The sequence below is a fragment of the Cynocephalus volans genome, chromosome 1, assembly GCF_027409185.1.
Source record: "Cynocephalus volans isolate mCynVol1 chromosome 1, mCynVol1.pri, whole genome shotgun sequence".
In the NCBI taxonomy this organism is placed as follows: domain Eukaryota; kingdom Metazoa; phylum Chordata; class Mammalia; order Dermoptera; family Cynocephalidae; genus Cynocephalus; species Cynocephalus volans.
The window spans coordinates 76,585,532-76,598,571 of record NC_084460.1 but is presented as its reverse complement, the minus strand read 5'-3'; the positions used below and the strand labels follow the sequence as shown (position 1 = coordinate 76,598,571).

At 41.6% G+C, this 13,040-nt stretch overlaps 1 protein-coding gene across 4 annotated transcripts in view; it reads right to left on the bottom strand.

The window, feature by feature from the left end:
* TSC22D2 (TSC22 domain family member 2) overlaps positions 1-10,227 on the bottom strand; it is a 50,019-nt gene extending 39,792 nt beyond the window's left edge. The window contains exons 1-2 of one of the 4 annotated variants that reach the window (XR_010024223.1): positions 7,201-10,227; positions 5,708-5,902 (exon numbers count right to left, since the gene is read on the bottom strand). Coding sequence is in view for 2 of the 4 variants with exons in the window: in XM_063105450.1 (XP_062961520.1) it covers positions 7,201-9,167 (1,967 nt within the window). In the remaining 2 variants the exon portion in view is untranslated. The remainder of the gene's footprint in view (positions 1-5,707; positions 5,903-7,200) is intronic. The other 3 variants (XR_010024220.1, XM_063105450.1, XM_063105459.1) reach the window with 3 other exon arrangements.
* Between the last annotated feature and the right edge of the window lie 2,813 nt (positions 10,228-13,040).

Genomic DNA, 13,040 nt, shown 5'->3' with positions numbered 1-13,040 from the left:
AGATACTCACTCTTCCATATCATTACACAAACTACCTTCTCCCTTTGCTTGGAAAACCATCCCCTTCTCTTCAGTTATCTAATCTTAATGACACTTTTAAGATTCAGTTCATGAGTTTGCTTCAGAAGACTGCACAAGTAATAATGAGTTGCTTCTGAGGACAGAAATTGGGTGGCTGGAGGACAAAGGTGGCAGAGAGGCTTTCAATTTATATTCTTTTGTATATTTTGGATTTTGAACTGTATAAATGCATTATTTATGCACAGGTCACTCTACTTACGACCTCCCCAATCCAATCTGATTTCATGTCCCAAATTGTTCCTATTAAGACCTAATATTTACTCCATCACGGCCTACAGTGTATACTGAAGTGTATGTTTGATCATCATTTTCACACAGCCTGAGATCCTGAAGGGCAGGACAATCTTATTTCTGTATCCCAGTGCTTACTACTCAGCACAATGAAAGTTAAATGACTGACACTGTTGCTTTAAATGTTTTCTTGGGCATTCAACCTACTTAATGAGTATTTGCAAACTTCATTTATTGTCACATAATAGTCTAGTGGCAGGACAGGGATTTGACAAGGAAAGTTTAAGTTGGCAGCTCTCTCATGAAGCCTGTCTGAATGTATAGACTGAACCTTAAAATTTGACCAAGTCTCAAATTCTAATTTTACCAATGAGAAAAAACAGAGAAATTAAATGAGTTGACTGAAGAGACCAGCTAAGTGGTGGAAAAGCCAGAATTAGAACATAATTTGCCATACTTCTCACTACATCATGACTTCCCTACCCTAAAAATGTTTCCTTTTCTGACTACATTCACACCATACAATTATACTTCTAGATCAACAAAATCAAAGACTCCTGGTATGCATCAACATTGCTGCTCAAGACATTATAATTATGTCCATTCCAAGTTGTAAATGCTAGTCTTTTTTTTTTTCCTAATGGAAAGACCACTAACCTAAAAAACAAAACAAAACAGAACAAAAACTGTATGGTTTGTAGCAATGTCAAGGGATAATCTGTGAAAAGTTTGGACAATGAAATATTCACATTTCTGTGATGTTTGCCATACATATTGTCTTATGAATTATTCACAAATTACTTGCATACCCCTTTTAATCCTTTCAAACTCTCCAAGAAAGGTATTATCCCCATTTTCATATGCGGAAACAACAGACTTAGAAGACTAAGCAACTAGCTCAAGGTGAAATGCCTCCAATATATAGCTCAGTTGGATTTCAAGTCCGGATGTGTCTGACTCCACTGTTTGTAATGGTCACCCATACGATATGTTAATACATAATTAAACACACTATTAATTTTATTAGCTCAAAAGAGCTCCCATCCCTTTTTCATTTTTGTTTTGTCTTCAAAGGTTAGGTAGATCACAGATCAAGCAAGGATTTATTTTGATTTAACATACAAAACCACTTGGTAAAACTCAATTCTAATTCTACTTTAGAATCTAGTGGGCTTCAAACCTTGTTTTGGGAATCCTTTATTCACAGATTAAACAATTTACTTTTGTAATAATGAAGAGGCATGGCCTCAAAAAATAAAAATAACATTTAAAAATACACTAACATTATTTACAATAATTGACATTAATTACAAAGTTTATCTTCTACAGAGCAATATTCTTTAGTCAAATTTTAGTGAAAGCTTATGGGAAAGGAGGTTTTAAGTAATTTAACATTCAGACCTCACTCTGATAGTAGGTATGTCCCAGGTAAATACTGAGAAAATTATTAACTCTATTATCTGCAGAATTTTCACTTAACCATCATATATAAATGTACAACTGAAAGGATGAGAGCTCATTCTCTTTTTTAAACAAATGTTAGCTTGGGTATAAATAAAACTAAATACTTAAATCTGATTTGGGGCTTTAAATCGAGAGGTAAGCAACCCAGAGCAGTATAGATGAAATTTAATTCACCTCATTTAAAAGTAGAAATTATGCACATCCTTTCTATAGATAAAGCAGCCTGTCAATATACCCTTAACATTACTAGCCAAATTTTAAGTCTACATTAAATTATATTTATTAAAGTCAAGAATGATGTACAGGAATAATGCAAATTGGCTGTTCCTAAATCTTTATGGGGAGACTCCATTTTTGCCCTAAGTAATACTAAATCAAGAACATAACAAATATTGAGCAATTTGGTATGTTCAAGAACTGCTGTGGGAAAAACATTATACCAACGATTCAGGTATGCGTACTCTTTGTAGATGCTATAATTAGTATTATACCATCTAAAATAATAGCTTCAAATCAGAAGCCCACTGTTGTAGCATAAGGAAAACCACAAGCTTAAAGGGTTTATTCCAGTTCAGTATTTTGCTGCACATACCCCCTAAATACCATGAACTATTAAGATTTCTTATTAAAAATCTGCTATTCCCAGTAAGAAGTAATTACTTAGGGAACATCACTCGGGCTACACTTAACCAGACAGATCTGCTTTTGGAAAGACTCTCCTTCTTCATACTTAAGTATTTAAAGAGTATGCAATTAAGAAATAAACAGTATCTCTTCAAAAAAGGAAATACACTCTGGTCTAAAACAATTACTCAAAGAAGGAATTACACCCCTGCTCCTCACTACTGACTAGTGCTCCTACTTCTGAGACCATTTTTTATGTCATTCCACCATATTTTCTCCAGTCTTGGTTATATGCTATCATCCTTCATTTCTGCACCCCCTAACTCCTGCCATTTTAGGAGAAGAAAATCAAAATCCTTTTATACTCTCCTAACAACCATTGCTCTATTAGGAAAGAGATTTATTTTGGTTTCTTTATCATCTGATTAGTGGGACTGCTCTTAGTTAATGGAGGACAGTAGAGAGAATGACTACTCCAACCTCTTCTGGTGCACAGAAAGATAAACAACATTACAAATTAGCAAGACAAATCCAGTATCACACAAGACTATTTCCAAATTAGTGCTATCAGAATTCTTGAAAAAAAAAATAGGTACTAGATTTATTCTCAGGAAACAGAGAACATATACACCCCTACTACCAGTCCTGTATAAAATGACTTCTCATAAAAATAATTTAGTTCAAGATTTGTGATCTCATACATTCTCTTCCCTTATAGAGAAAAAACAAGTCTTATTAAAGTTACTTGGAACCTGTATCATCCCTCCACATACAAGCCCATACGTTTTCTAAAAAAATTAACCAATGTTTGGTCTATATGATTTAGATCACACAAAATTTTAAACACGATGTGTCACCATGAATATAAATGGCCACACACCTACTGATACAGCTCTTGGTTTGGGGAATTTCAGGTACTTTGAGAAATCATGAGCCTTTATCTTACAGTCAACTTTATGAATAAACTATACTTTAGTAATCATTGTGGGACCCCATTAATGCACCAATATCAGTTTTTATACTAAATAATGTCACATATACATATGATTTTACCTTCTGATTACCAACTCCTCGGTAAGAATACTCTCAAAGGCTTAGATAGGCTTAAGATGGTATCTAGTGTGTGATTTACACATCGACTGTGTAAGGTGGAAAAGCAAAATTACCTCCACAATTCAATAGACAAAGAAATGTAAGCTCCCAAGAAATAAAGATTCAAGTAGGGAGCTTCCATTTTTAAAGACTTCAGTGTAATGAGACTTTCGTATCAGAGCTCTAACAAGTACCTACAGTTTTTACAGCAATGAGCGACAATTCTGTCTCCTGGTATATATTTACATAATCCTCTCACTTAAACTTCAAGTTAAAAAAAAAAAAGAGAGAGCAGAACTCGTGTATATATATAAATGTAGAACCAAAACTTGTATTTACATACTTAATAGCACATACCAGGACACAACACTTAACATTCACAATTTGTAATACTTTATCAGTAGTCATTAGCAAACTACACAAAGAAAACCATTAACAAGATATAGAGATATGTGCCACTAAGGGATCCTTACAGTCAGGTTTTCAACAGTCTTTGGCCACAGTTGACAGTTCACAACTGCAGCCATTCATGAGTTCCTGGAATTCGTCCTACAGAGTTCACACTGGTCAGCTATCAATGGAGAGCAATCTGTACTGTGTTCCTTTTCCAAAAGGACCAATAATATTTTGCACCTTCCCTCATTTATAGAAAAGGAGTCTGTTAAGTAAGTAGTTTAAACAAATTTTGTAATGTCCGGTGTAAAAGTGTCTACACATTTTTTTATGAACCATATTTTCAACCATCATTATATCCACCAGTTTATACAAAATCAATCTAAAGTCTCTCAACAGCTGACCATAATAAGCCTTTCTAATGAAAATGGCTGGAAAGATATATAAACTTTATGGTAATTAATAATGTAGGGTCAATAGGCAATGCTAATTCAAAACTTTCTGAATATACAACCATCAGCTCTCCTAAAGCTGTGATAATATTAAAATGTATTAATAGAAGGCTTGGTTTTTTAATATAAATGATCTCAAAAATGAGCCAATATAGAGCCCCCTATTAGATAATGGAACCAAAATCACAAGATTCAGTTTTCAGTAATATCAACCTTAAACCATCTTGATCTTTTTGTTAATCTCTAATTTTCCTTACTTTTCTCAAAGAAATAGACTGTGTTTATTAAAGTCAATTTTTCTTTTTAAAGCAAATATCTCATTCACAAATATTTCCTTAGGATATGAAATTTGTCAAACTATTCACAAAATTTGAGTCATAATTACTCAAGAACTCTCACTCGAAATTATTTTATATTTGAATGATTGCAAATAAGACTATGTACAGATTTTGATTTAAGAAGGCAACCCAAAAGCATATTAAAATTAAGATTTTGTTAGTACTGTCACTTCAAAAGTACTCATCCCAGTAACTTAAACATATGCCTGGAAAACTATGTTATTTAATTTCAAGCACAAAACTTTATAATGCCCTCTCTCTTTTACAAAGGCTTTCCACTTAAAAAAATATTATTTCTACTTAATGGATTTATTCCTTCACCAGGTAGTTTGGTCCAGTGACAAAACAGTCAAATGTGTAATATTACATCTTGGAAACTAGCATCTTACATTAAAAACCAGTGAAAGAATATAACAAAAATTAGAAATGCACACTTGAAAAGCAATGTAGATTTTTAAAGATTGGGGTGAGGGAGGTAAGTGTCATGTTTAAAAATAGGACTACACACATATCAAAACCCCTACACTGAATTAACTGTTGCAATTAATAAGAACACTGATACAGGAGTAACTGTACTTCAAACATTCACAGCTTTGTAAGTGGGATTCTTGAGATTACCAAATTTTAATACAGTAAGAGAAAAAATAAATAAATGCATCTTTGAAGTCACACCCTAAAGGATACACCTCAGAGTTTCAATTTGTCAAAAGATCTCTCTGCTTCCTGCCATATCATCAAATTAAAGTTCTGAGGAATATAATGACATGTGCCGTAAATGGAAAGAGGTGAAGAGGAGGAAAAATGTATTCCTCATTCATAGGTATGCATGTGCATGGAAAGGAGGGGAGGCTGGGAAACCAGTCATCATTTCCTGAAGAAATATGGGGTAGTGTACAGAGCAGAGAAGTGAGCAAAAGGTTATTTACCAATTCATCAGAAAAAACAGGCTTCTGGCAACTAGAAAAGGCAAGATGCCTGTTGACTATTACACCAAAGGTGAAAAAACTCAATCTACATTCGAGTGTGCCTTACGTGTGAAAATGGGAGCAGTTATAAAAGTGGAGGAATTTTTCTGAGTGGCTTGAGGAATCAATCAGTTTCTTTCTTTACTTGGTAGTCCCATCCGTATAAAATTTCTCAACGTCTAGCTAGCTGATCTCACTTATGGACATGTGGTATTCTCTAAGAGTTCTCAAGTGGAAGAAAGAGTCCCCACAAGCAAGTTACCTACAAAAAAAGATGAACTTTGAATTACAAAAAGCAAAGATGAATGAATTTCAGTGAGCATTTTTCAAACCAACAGAAGTATATAACAAAAATATAAGACTAATTAGAAATGGAAAGTTAAGAAAAAATGTGAAGGCACTCAGAAGAAACACAGGAAGAAAAAGTTTTAACATATCTCATCGCATTCTTCTACATACCAATTATTCTAGAAATCCATAAAAAGTTTTGATCTTTTAACACACCGAAAATTAACTTCTCAAAACAAAAACCCCAGCACATAAATATCTAACTGTAAAACACCTGAAACTTTCTCTGTACTGTTTAAATATAATTTTAAAACAAATGAATTTTAAAAATTTGTAATATATATAGTATGTCAACTTTCCATGTGACATTTCCTCAAAATCACTAAAAATCCTCATTAAGCCATAACCAAACACCAACTGTTACAAAACTGGTGTAGCAATACCCCAATTTTCATTTAAACCATTAAAAAAAGCATCCTTTAAATAGAAGGATTTCCACTTTTACTATAAAACTACTCTAAGTTCAAGAACTATGGCTTTTACTATCGTTAAAGAATCTATCTCATACCTCCCTTTCCTATAGAAAAAAGACTGATGGAAGATAAGAACATCTTTCCAATATATACATATATATATTTTTTTTGCTTAAAACAACAAAAAATAGTACTTAGAGAAGTTACTGGTAAGTCTCATGACCTTCAATTCCCTTTTATTAAAAGGCTGAACTATGTAATCTTCAAAGCACAGACTTGACATTTCACCATTATCTCTTCAGCCTTTCAACATACAGTGGAGGATATTCCTCAAGTGGACCTTCCCCCGCTTTTTTTTTTTTTTTTTACTAGAGGGTCTCCTGGTTTCCCAGAATGGAAAACTTGTATATAATTTTTATGTCTCAGCCTCAAAACTCAAACTGACAAAACTCTGCCCTAGTGTTCCAGTGATTGATATCTCAGAAAAGGACAATCCTACAGGAGCGTAACGCACTAGCTAACACCTTTAAATTGTGAGGATTAAGCTAAAATCAACCTTTCTGAATCAACAATGCTGCATCCCTACCCATTTTAGTGCTTTTAAACAACTGTGACAAGACCAGTTCTCATTACACACCTTTATACCAGCAATCTAAATCAATTTTACTAAACACAAACTAAGTCTTGTATTTAAAAATGGTATGGGTCTCAATTGAAGAAAGAAAAATCTCCCATAGTTGCATCCTACGCTACAATATTTGGCCAAGCATCCCTAGTAAATATTTAAAGATTTCCATACCTGTCTTCATCACCATCAACAGGAATAGCTATGCTGAATACAGAGGTGGCCAGACTGTTCATAGGTGTTAACTGAAGGGGGTTTGCCAGGGCATCTGCAACAGGAGGCTTCATAACAGGCTTATTTTCAGAAATGAGAGAAAGTGGTGGTTGAGGTAGGGGTTCTGATTTTCTTCTAGTATCGTCAACTTGCCCGACTAAAGGCTGGGTCTGAGTCTGAAATTGGCTTAATTCAGACTGTGGTAGACTTGTTGGTGCACTGTGTGTGCCTTGCGCTAAAGGCAGCCCAACGTGCTGGATGATGCTGCTGCTCCTGCTGACTGGCGTATGGCTGCTCAGCTGTTGCGACTGGGCCAGAGGAGCGGGTACATTTGGCATAGTAACAGAAGTGGTAGACACACTAGGCACGCTTGGAGCGGGCACGGCTGCAGGCACGTTTGGAACTCCGGGCACCACGGCATGAGGGGCACCAGGCACGGCTGGCAGCTGACCACTGCCACCCAGCTGCGGAGGAGGCACAGACTGGGGCTGCCCAGCCCCGGTGGGACCCAAGCCGGGCTGCACCACACCTCCCACAGAAGCCGGGGTCACTACAGCCGGCTGACAAGGCGCGGCCTGCCCGCCTTGCGCTGGTCCCGGCCCCGGGGCCACGGCTTCACTTGGCTGGGAAGACGCGCCCATTAACTGCGCACCCACCGAGCAGGCATTCTGGCCGGCGGTCACTGACAGGCTGGCCGCAGCGGCGGCGCTCGCTCCGGCGCCGGTGGAAGAGGGCTGCGCAGGGCTGGGCGGCTGCAGGCCGGCCACGTGGTGCTGCAGGTACTCACTCTGGCCGGAGGGCTGGGCGGGCAGCAAATGCCCCGGCGGTATCTGAGGCTGAGGATAGAACTGCTGGGGCGGCTGCGTGACAGAAGCGCCGACGGCTGGCTGCGGAGGCAGGGACAAAGCCGGCTGAGCTAGTGTTACATTCATCGGCGGCAGACCCTGTCCACCGGGCCCCGTAGGGGCGCCGCCAGGCCCGGTTCCCTGGGGCTGACTTGGCGGCGCGGCTGTCATGATTGGCTGCGGCCCGGCCGCGGCTCCCGGGAACGGCTGCAGCGGAGCCGAGCTTTGAGCCACAGCCCCACCTACGGGCGGCGGCGGCTGTGGCTGCCCAACGCTAAAACTCTGCGGCTGGGCCAGAGTGGGCTGGCTCATTTTCTCCGACGGGGGTAGCTGTGACACAGCAGTCAAGGAACTGTCAGTTCCTGAGTCGGGCCCGTGCGCCCCCTGCATGGAGGTCACCACCACCACCACCGACCCTCCAGTGGCGCCCAGGCCACTGTCCCGTTCCGCACTCTGGTCAAAAGTATTGCTGTGTCTAATGCAATCCCCAGAACGGGTCAGGACGCTGCTGTCTGAATCCCGCTCATAGTATTCCATACACGTCCATCGGCCTCGTCGATAGGGCTCCCCGCTACCGTGGTCCAACTTGATCACGCGAAAACGAGAACTACAAGTGGTGGGGGGCTGAGATGGGGCTGCAGCCCCTGGCCCGGTGGATGAGCTCGCGACCGGGGGTCCGGCCGGTGCCCCGGAGGCGGGGGCCGCGGTGGCGGCCGCCGGCAGGGTACTGGCAAGCGCCCCAGCCACGCTCCGGGCCGAAACGGCTCCTCCTCCGTTGGCGGGAGCAGCCGCCGCGGCCGCCAGCTGCCCATCGAGGAGGAGGTTTGGGGAGACGGTCCCGGGAGTCTCCGTATCCCCAACATTGTTGAGCGTCTCTTCGGAGGAGCTGCGCTCGCAGACCTCCTCAGGGCCATAATCCGTGGCACGAGAAACGTCGAATATCTCGGAGGAGACGTCCTCTGTGCGTGACTCGTCCGGGTCGTCTAGGCTCTCGGTGTCCTCGGTGATGCTGGTGGCCACCTGGGCCGTGGTGACACTGGTGATCTGGAAGCAGCTCTTCTTCTTGGCCGGCATCTTGGACATGGTGAAAGAGGATGGAGGGCAGCGAGGCACGCCGGCTCCTCAGGGATCCTGTCGGAAACCGCGAAGGGCCGAGCACGAGCCCCCAAAGACAAAGTCCGAGTCCGCGCTGGGTCTGAGGCCCGCCGCTGTAGAAGTCACGGGCTGATCCGGGAGCCGGCCACTCGGTGAGACATCCTCCTCCCCGTTTCCTTCTCTGTGTCGGTCTCTCCGGCTCTGCCCCCGCCTCACTCCAGCGGCGGCTCCTCCTTTTCACCTCCCACAGCCGCGGCGCCTCAATTCAATCCTTCAGTGGCGGCGACAGCGCGATTCCAGGGGCGGGCCGGCTGCTTCCTCCCCCGTCTCCGGGCCGCCGTGGCCAGTCCAGCTCGGCGCGGTCAGCAGGCCTTGGCTGGGGGTGGGAGTGGGCGGGCGAAGGGGAGGTGGCGGCGGCAGCGTGAGGGGCGGTGCTGCCCCGCTCGGCTCTTCGGGCGGGTGCCGGCGGCAGCCAGGGGCTCTCCGACGCTCAGGGAAGAAGAGGAAGGAGTGGCGAGTCCGGAGCCGACGAGTCCCGGTTCAGTCAGGAGCCGCAGGCAGGCGCGGGCGGAAGGTCCGCGGACGGGCGGCGGGGCTGCGGCGCGGGGGGGAGGCGCTCCCTCCCCGGCTCTAGCCGGAGCTCTGCCCCAGGGACATGTCGACTGTCTCTGGCGGAAACCCGCTCCGGGGGAGGGGAAAGCCGGCTCGGTCCTCCCCTCACAGGGGAGCCACTCCCGCGGGCGGGCGGGCGGCAGTCTCGGCCTCCCTCGCGGCTCCTGAGAGTGAGGGGCGGCGGCAGACGGCTGTCCGGCGAGCGGAGGAGCTCCGGCTGTATGAGGTAGCGGCGCTGGCTTCTTCGGCTTCTCCTCGGCGCGCCGGTTCGTAAACCCTGAAGAAACTGAAATTCAAACTGCTGAAGCGGCGGCTGCGGCTCCCTCCCCTCCGCCAAGATGGGGCTGAAATGGCCGCGCCAGGGATGCTGGGAAGAGCAGCAGCCCGGCTGCCGCCGCCGCTGCTGACTAAAATGCCGCCGCTGCCGCAGCCGCCAGCGCCGCAGCCGCCGCCGTTCCGTGACGCACCGGCGTCGTGACGTCACCGCCCCTCCGGTTTCCTGCAGAGTTTCGCGTGAAGGCTGGAGGGGGGAGGAGAGAGAGGGAGGAGGGAGGAGGAGGGGGCGGGGCTAAAGGCTAAAAAAGAGGAGCGGTTTCTTTATTTATAATTTTTAAATTTAAATTTTGAGCTGAAGATTGTTAAGAGTTGAGAAGCTAAAGACAATTTTAAATTCCAGGCCTAGAGAAGCTTACAGTCATGTTCCAATCAAATATATTTATATCGGTTTGTTCCGAGACACTGAAAGACTGGAGGTCATGTGCTGTGTCTAATGTTTAGCAAAATCTTAGTGAAACCAGGGCGATAGGAATCGGGGTTGGGAGGATTTAGATGGGATAAAGAGAGATACGGCTGGAGGAACTGAATCACTTAAAAAGTCTTGAAAATAAATGTCGACCACTAGAGTCAGAGGAGTGAAATGTTGAGAGAAATGAGGATGATTAACCAAGAACAGCAAGCCAGGTTGAGTCAGAAAAATGATCTTTCGGCCAGAAATTCTGTCTCCAACAATGGCATCAGGAGATTGTTACTTGCCCCAGGGTGAAGTCAGTTTAAGAAAAGATTAGGGCTTAGCAACATATTCCTAATTTTCTGAATTTGCTGTGATTCCAGGATCAAAGAGTTTATTTAAACTCGAGACTGTTTGTACTTTCAGCACGAAACCAGCCTATGGGTTCCATAAATGTAGAACCTACTGCGCAGAATAGTTATAGTTCTTCCTTTTGTTTATCCTAAAACTTTTAGTTGGAGCCAGGGTGTTACATGGTTTGGATTGGGCCATGTACAACCATAACGAGTCAGAAAGCACCCTTTCCTGTCCTAATACAGAGAGCAGCTATGATAATACTGGCAAATTTATCATCTTGTAGTTACTTTCTGGCCAAAGAAAATGGCAAGGCCTTTCATTTAAACAGTTAAAAAATGGCAATGGCAGCTCTTGAACTTTGACAGACTGAAGCAGTCATCATTTAGGTAGAATCTAAGTAGTGTTGCTGAAAATCAAGATTTCATACCTATTGCAGGTTTAGCAATCACATCGTGATGACTTAATAAATCAGTAAGTCATTCTACTCAGTTCTCTAATCTTTGAAGAATAAAATACTTTTATCCCAAAAGATGTTTTGAGAATTAAAATTTGCAGGGAATTTTTTTGGTCCTCAGTTGCAAGTAATTTATACAGGTAGGTCTTCTAACAGTAGAAACCATGTCCTCCAAACCCAAGTGTCAGAGGTCAGGATGTGAAGTAAGACCACATAATAACATCCCTGTTTCTTAAGGGGGTGGGAGAGAGTAAAGGAACAAAGTGCAACATTATACAGATATTGGGGCAGAGATAGCAAATGGAACGTTTCATTTCTAAATCTGTAATTTCAGTAATTGTTAGAGATAGTTTTCCATCAATAAATTAGGTTAACTGGTTAAATCCAATGTAAGTTTATAAAAGCTTAATTTAATCTTAGATTGATTTACCAGATTGTTAAAAGTTGTCATCAATGTGTAGTTTTGATTGTAGTGCTTTTGGAAAAACAAGTATTGTATGCCTGTTCGTCCCATACATTATCTTAATACATAAACTTTTTGATTACTTATTGTGATACTCTTAAATCACACATTTAAAGGAAAAATCTTAAAGTAATCTGTAAGACCATTTCTCCTTAAAGAATTTATTATGAAATGAAAGTAAAGATAATGATAATTGAGATCAAGAAGTGTAATGTTTTTCTGGTAAGAAGGAGGTTAAAGATATTTAAAGACATCTTAGGAAAAAATATGATTTACAAAATTAAAATGTTTCATTTAGATATTCAAGGATTAGTTTAAAAAATAAACTAATAAAATAGTTCTCTTGAAAATAATGTTTTCCAAAAATTTAAAGGCCTTAGCTTCTTTTGTGCACTTGCCCTTAAAAACTATAGAGAATTTTATTGCACCAAACTGCTATGAAGAAATAAGAATTCTGGTTATTGCAGATAAGTTTGAAATTATTGTGCAGTAGCAAAAAAAAAAAAAAAAAAAGGTATAATTATACCCAAACTCCAAAAAGCTATGTAATTCATAGTTGGTCCACAAAGAACTAAAAGCCTTAAAATAACTGATCAACATGATGGAAAGCAGGATATCCATGCAAGTACATATGCTCCCTTTGGTTAATAAGTAACGTGTTAGCCTACCTATCTCAGAACTAGAGAGGTCCCTGGAGTCCCAAACCTCAAGACTAGGGGTCTTAATGCAGTATTTTGGCACCGTGCCTGGACCCGGAAACCATAGTGGAAGCTGTAGGAATCTTTGATTAATGCTCTCAGAGCCCCAATTTTGCTGTTCGTTCTACACTTTGTACTTAAGACTTCAAATGATAGCAATGTATGGAAATTACATTTAGGAAGAATAGTGCAGGGGGAAAAAAACACTTAAAAACTGACTGTTTCCACTGATGAAAGATCTTTTCATTATTCATCAACATCATACCCCTGAATTCTACTAGGTTATTATCTAACTATATCAATACCAAATGCTGAATTATTTCATAGTGACAAGACTCTGGAATGTGAACTGCAGATATTCACGGAAACCTGACTTTTTTTTTTATATAATGAGTGCATATTATATTTAAAATAATATCGATACATTAATCTGAACATTCTGGGATAGAGGAAAGAAAACAATATTTTTAGTAGAAATTAAGCAACTGCCTAGGCTGAGAGAAGTAACCCTTCAGCAATAATACTATCAGTCAGACAGTGACATTTTTAA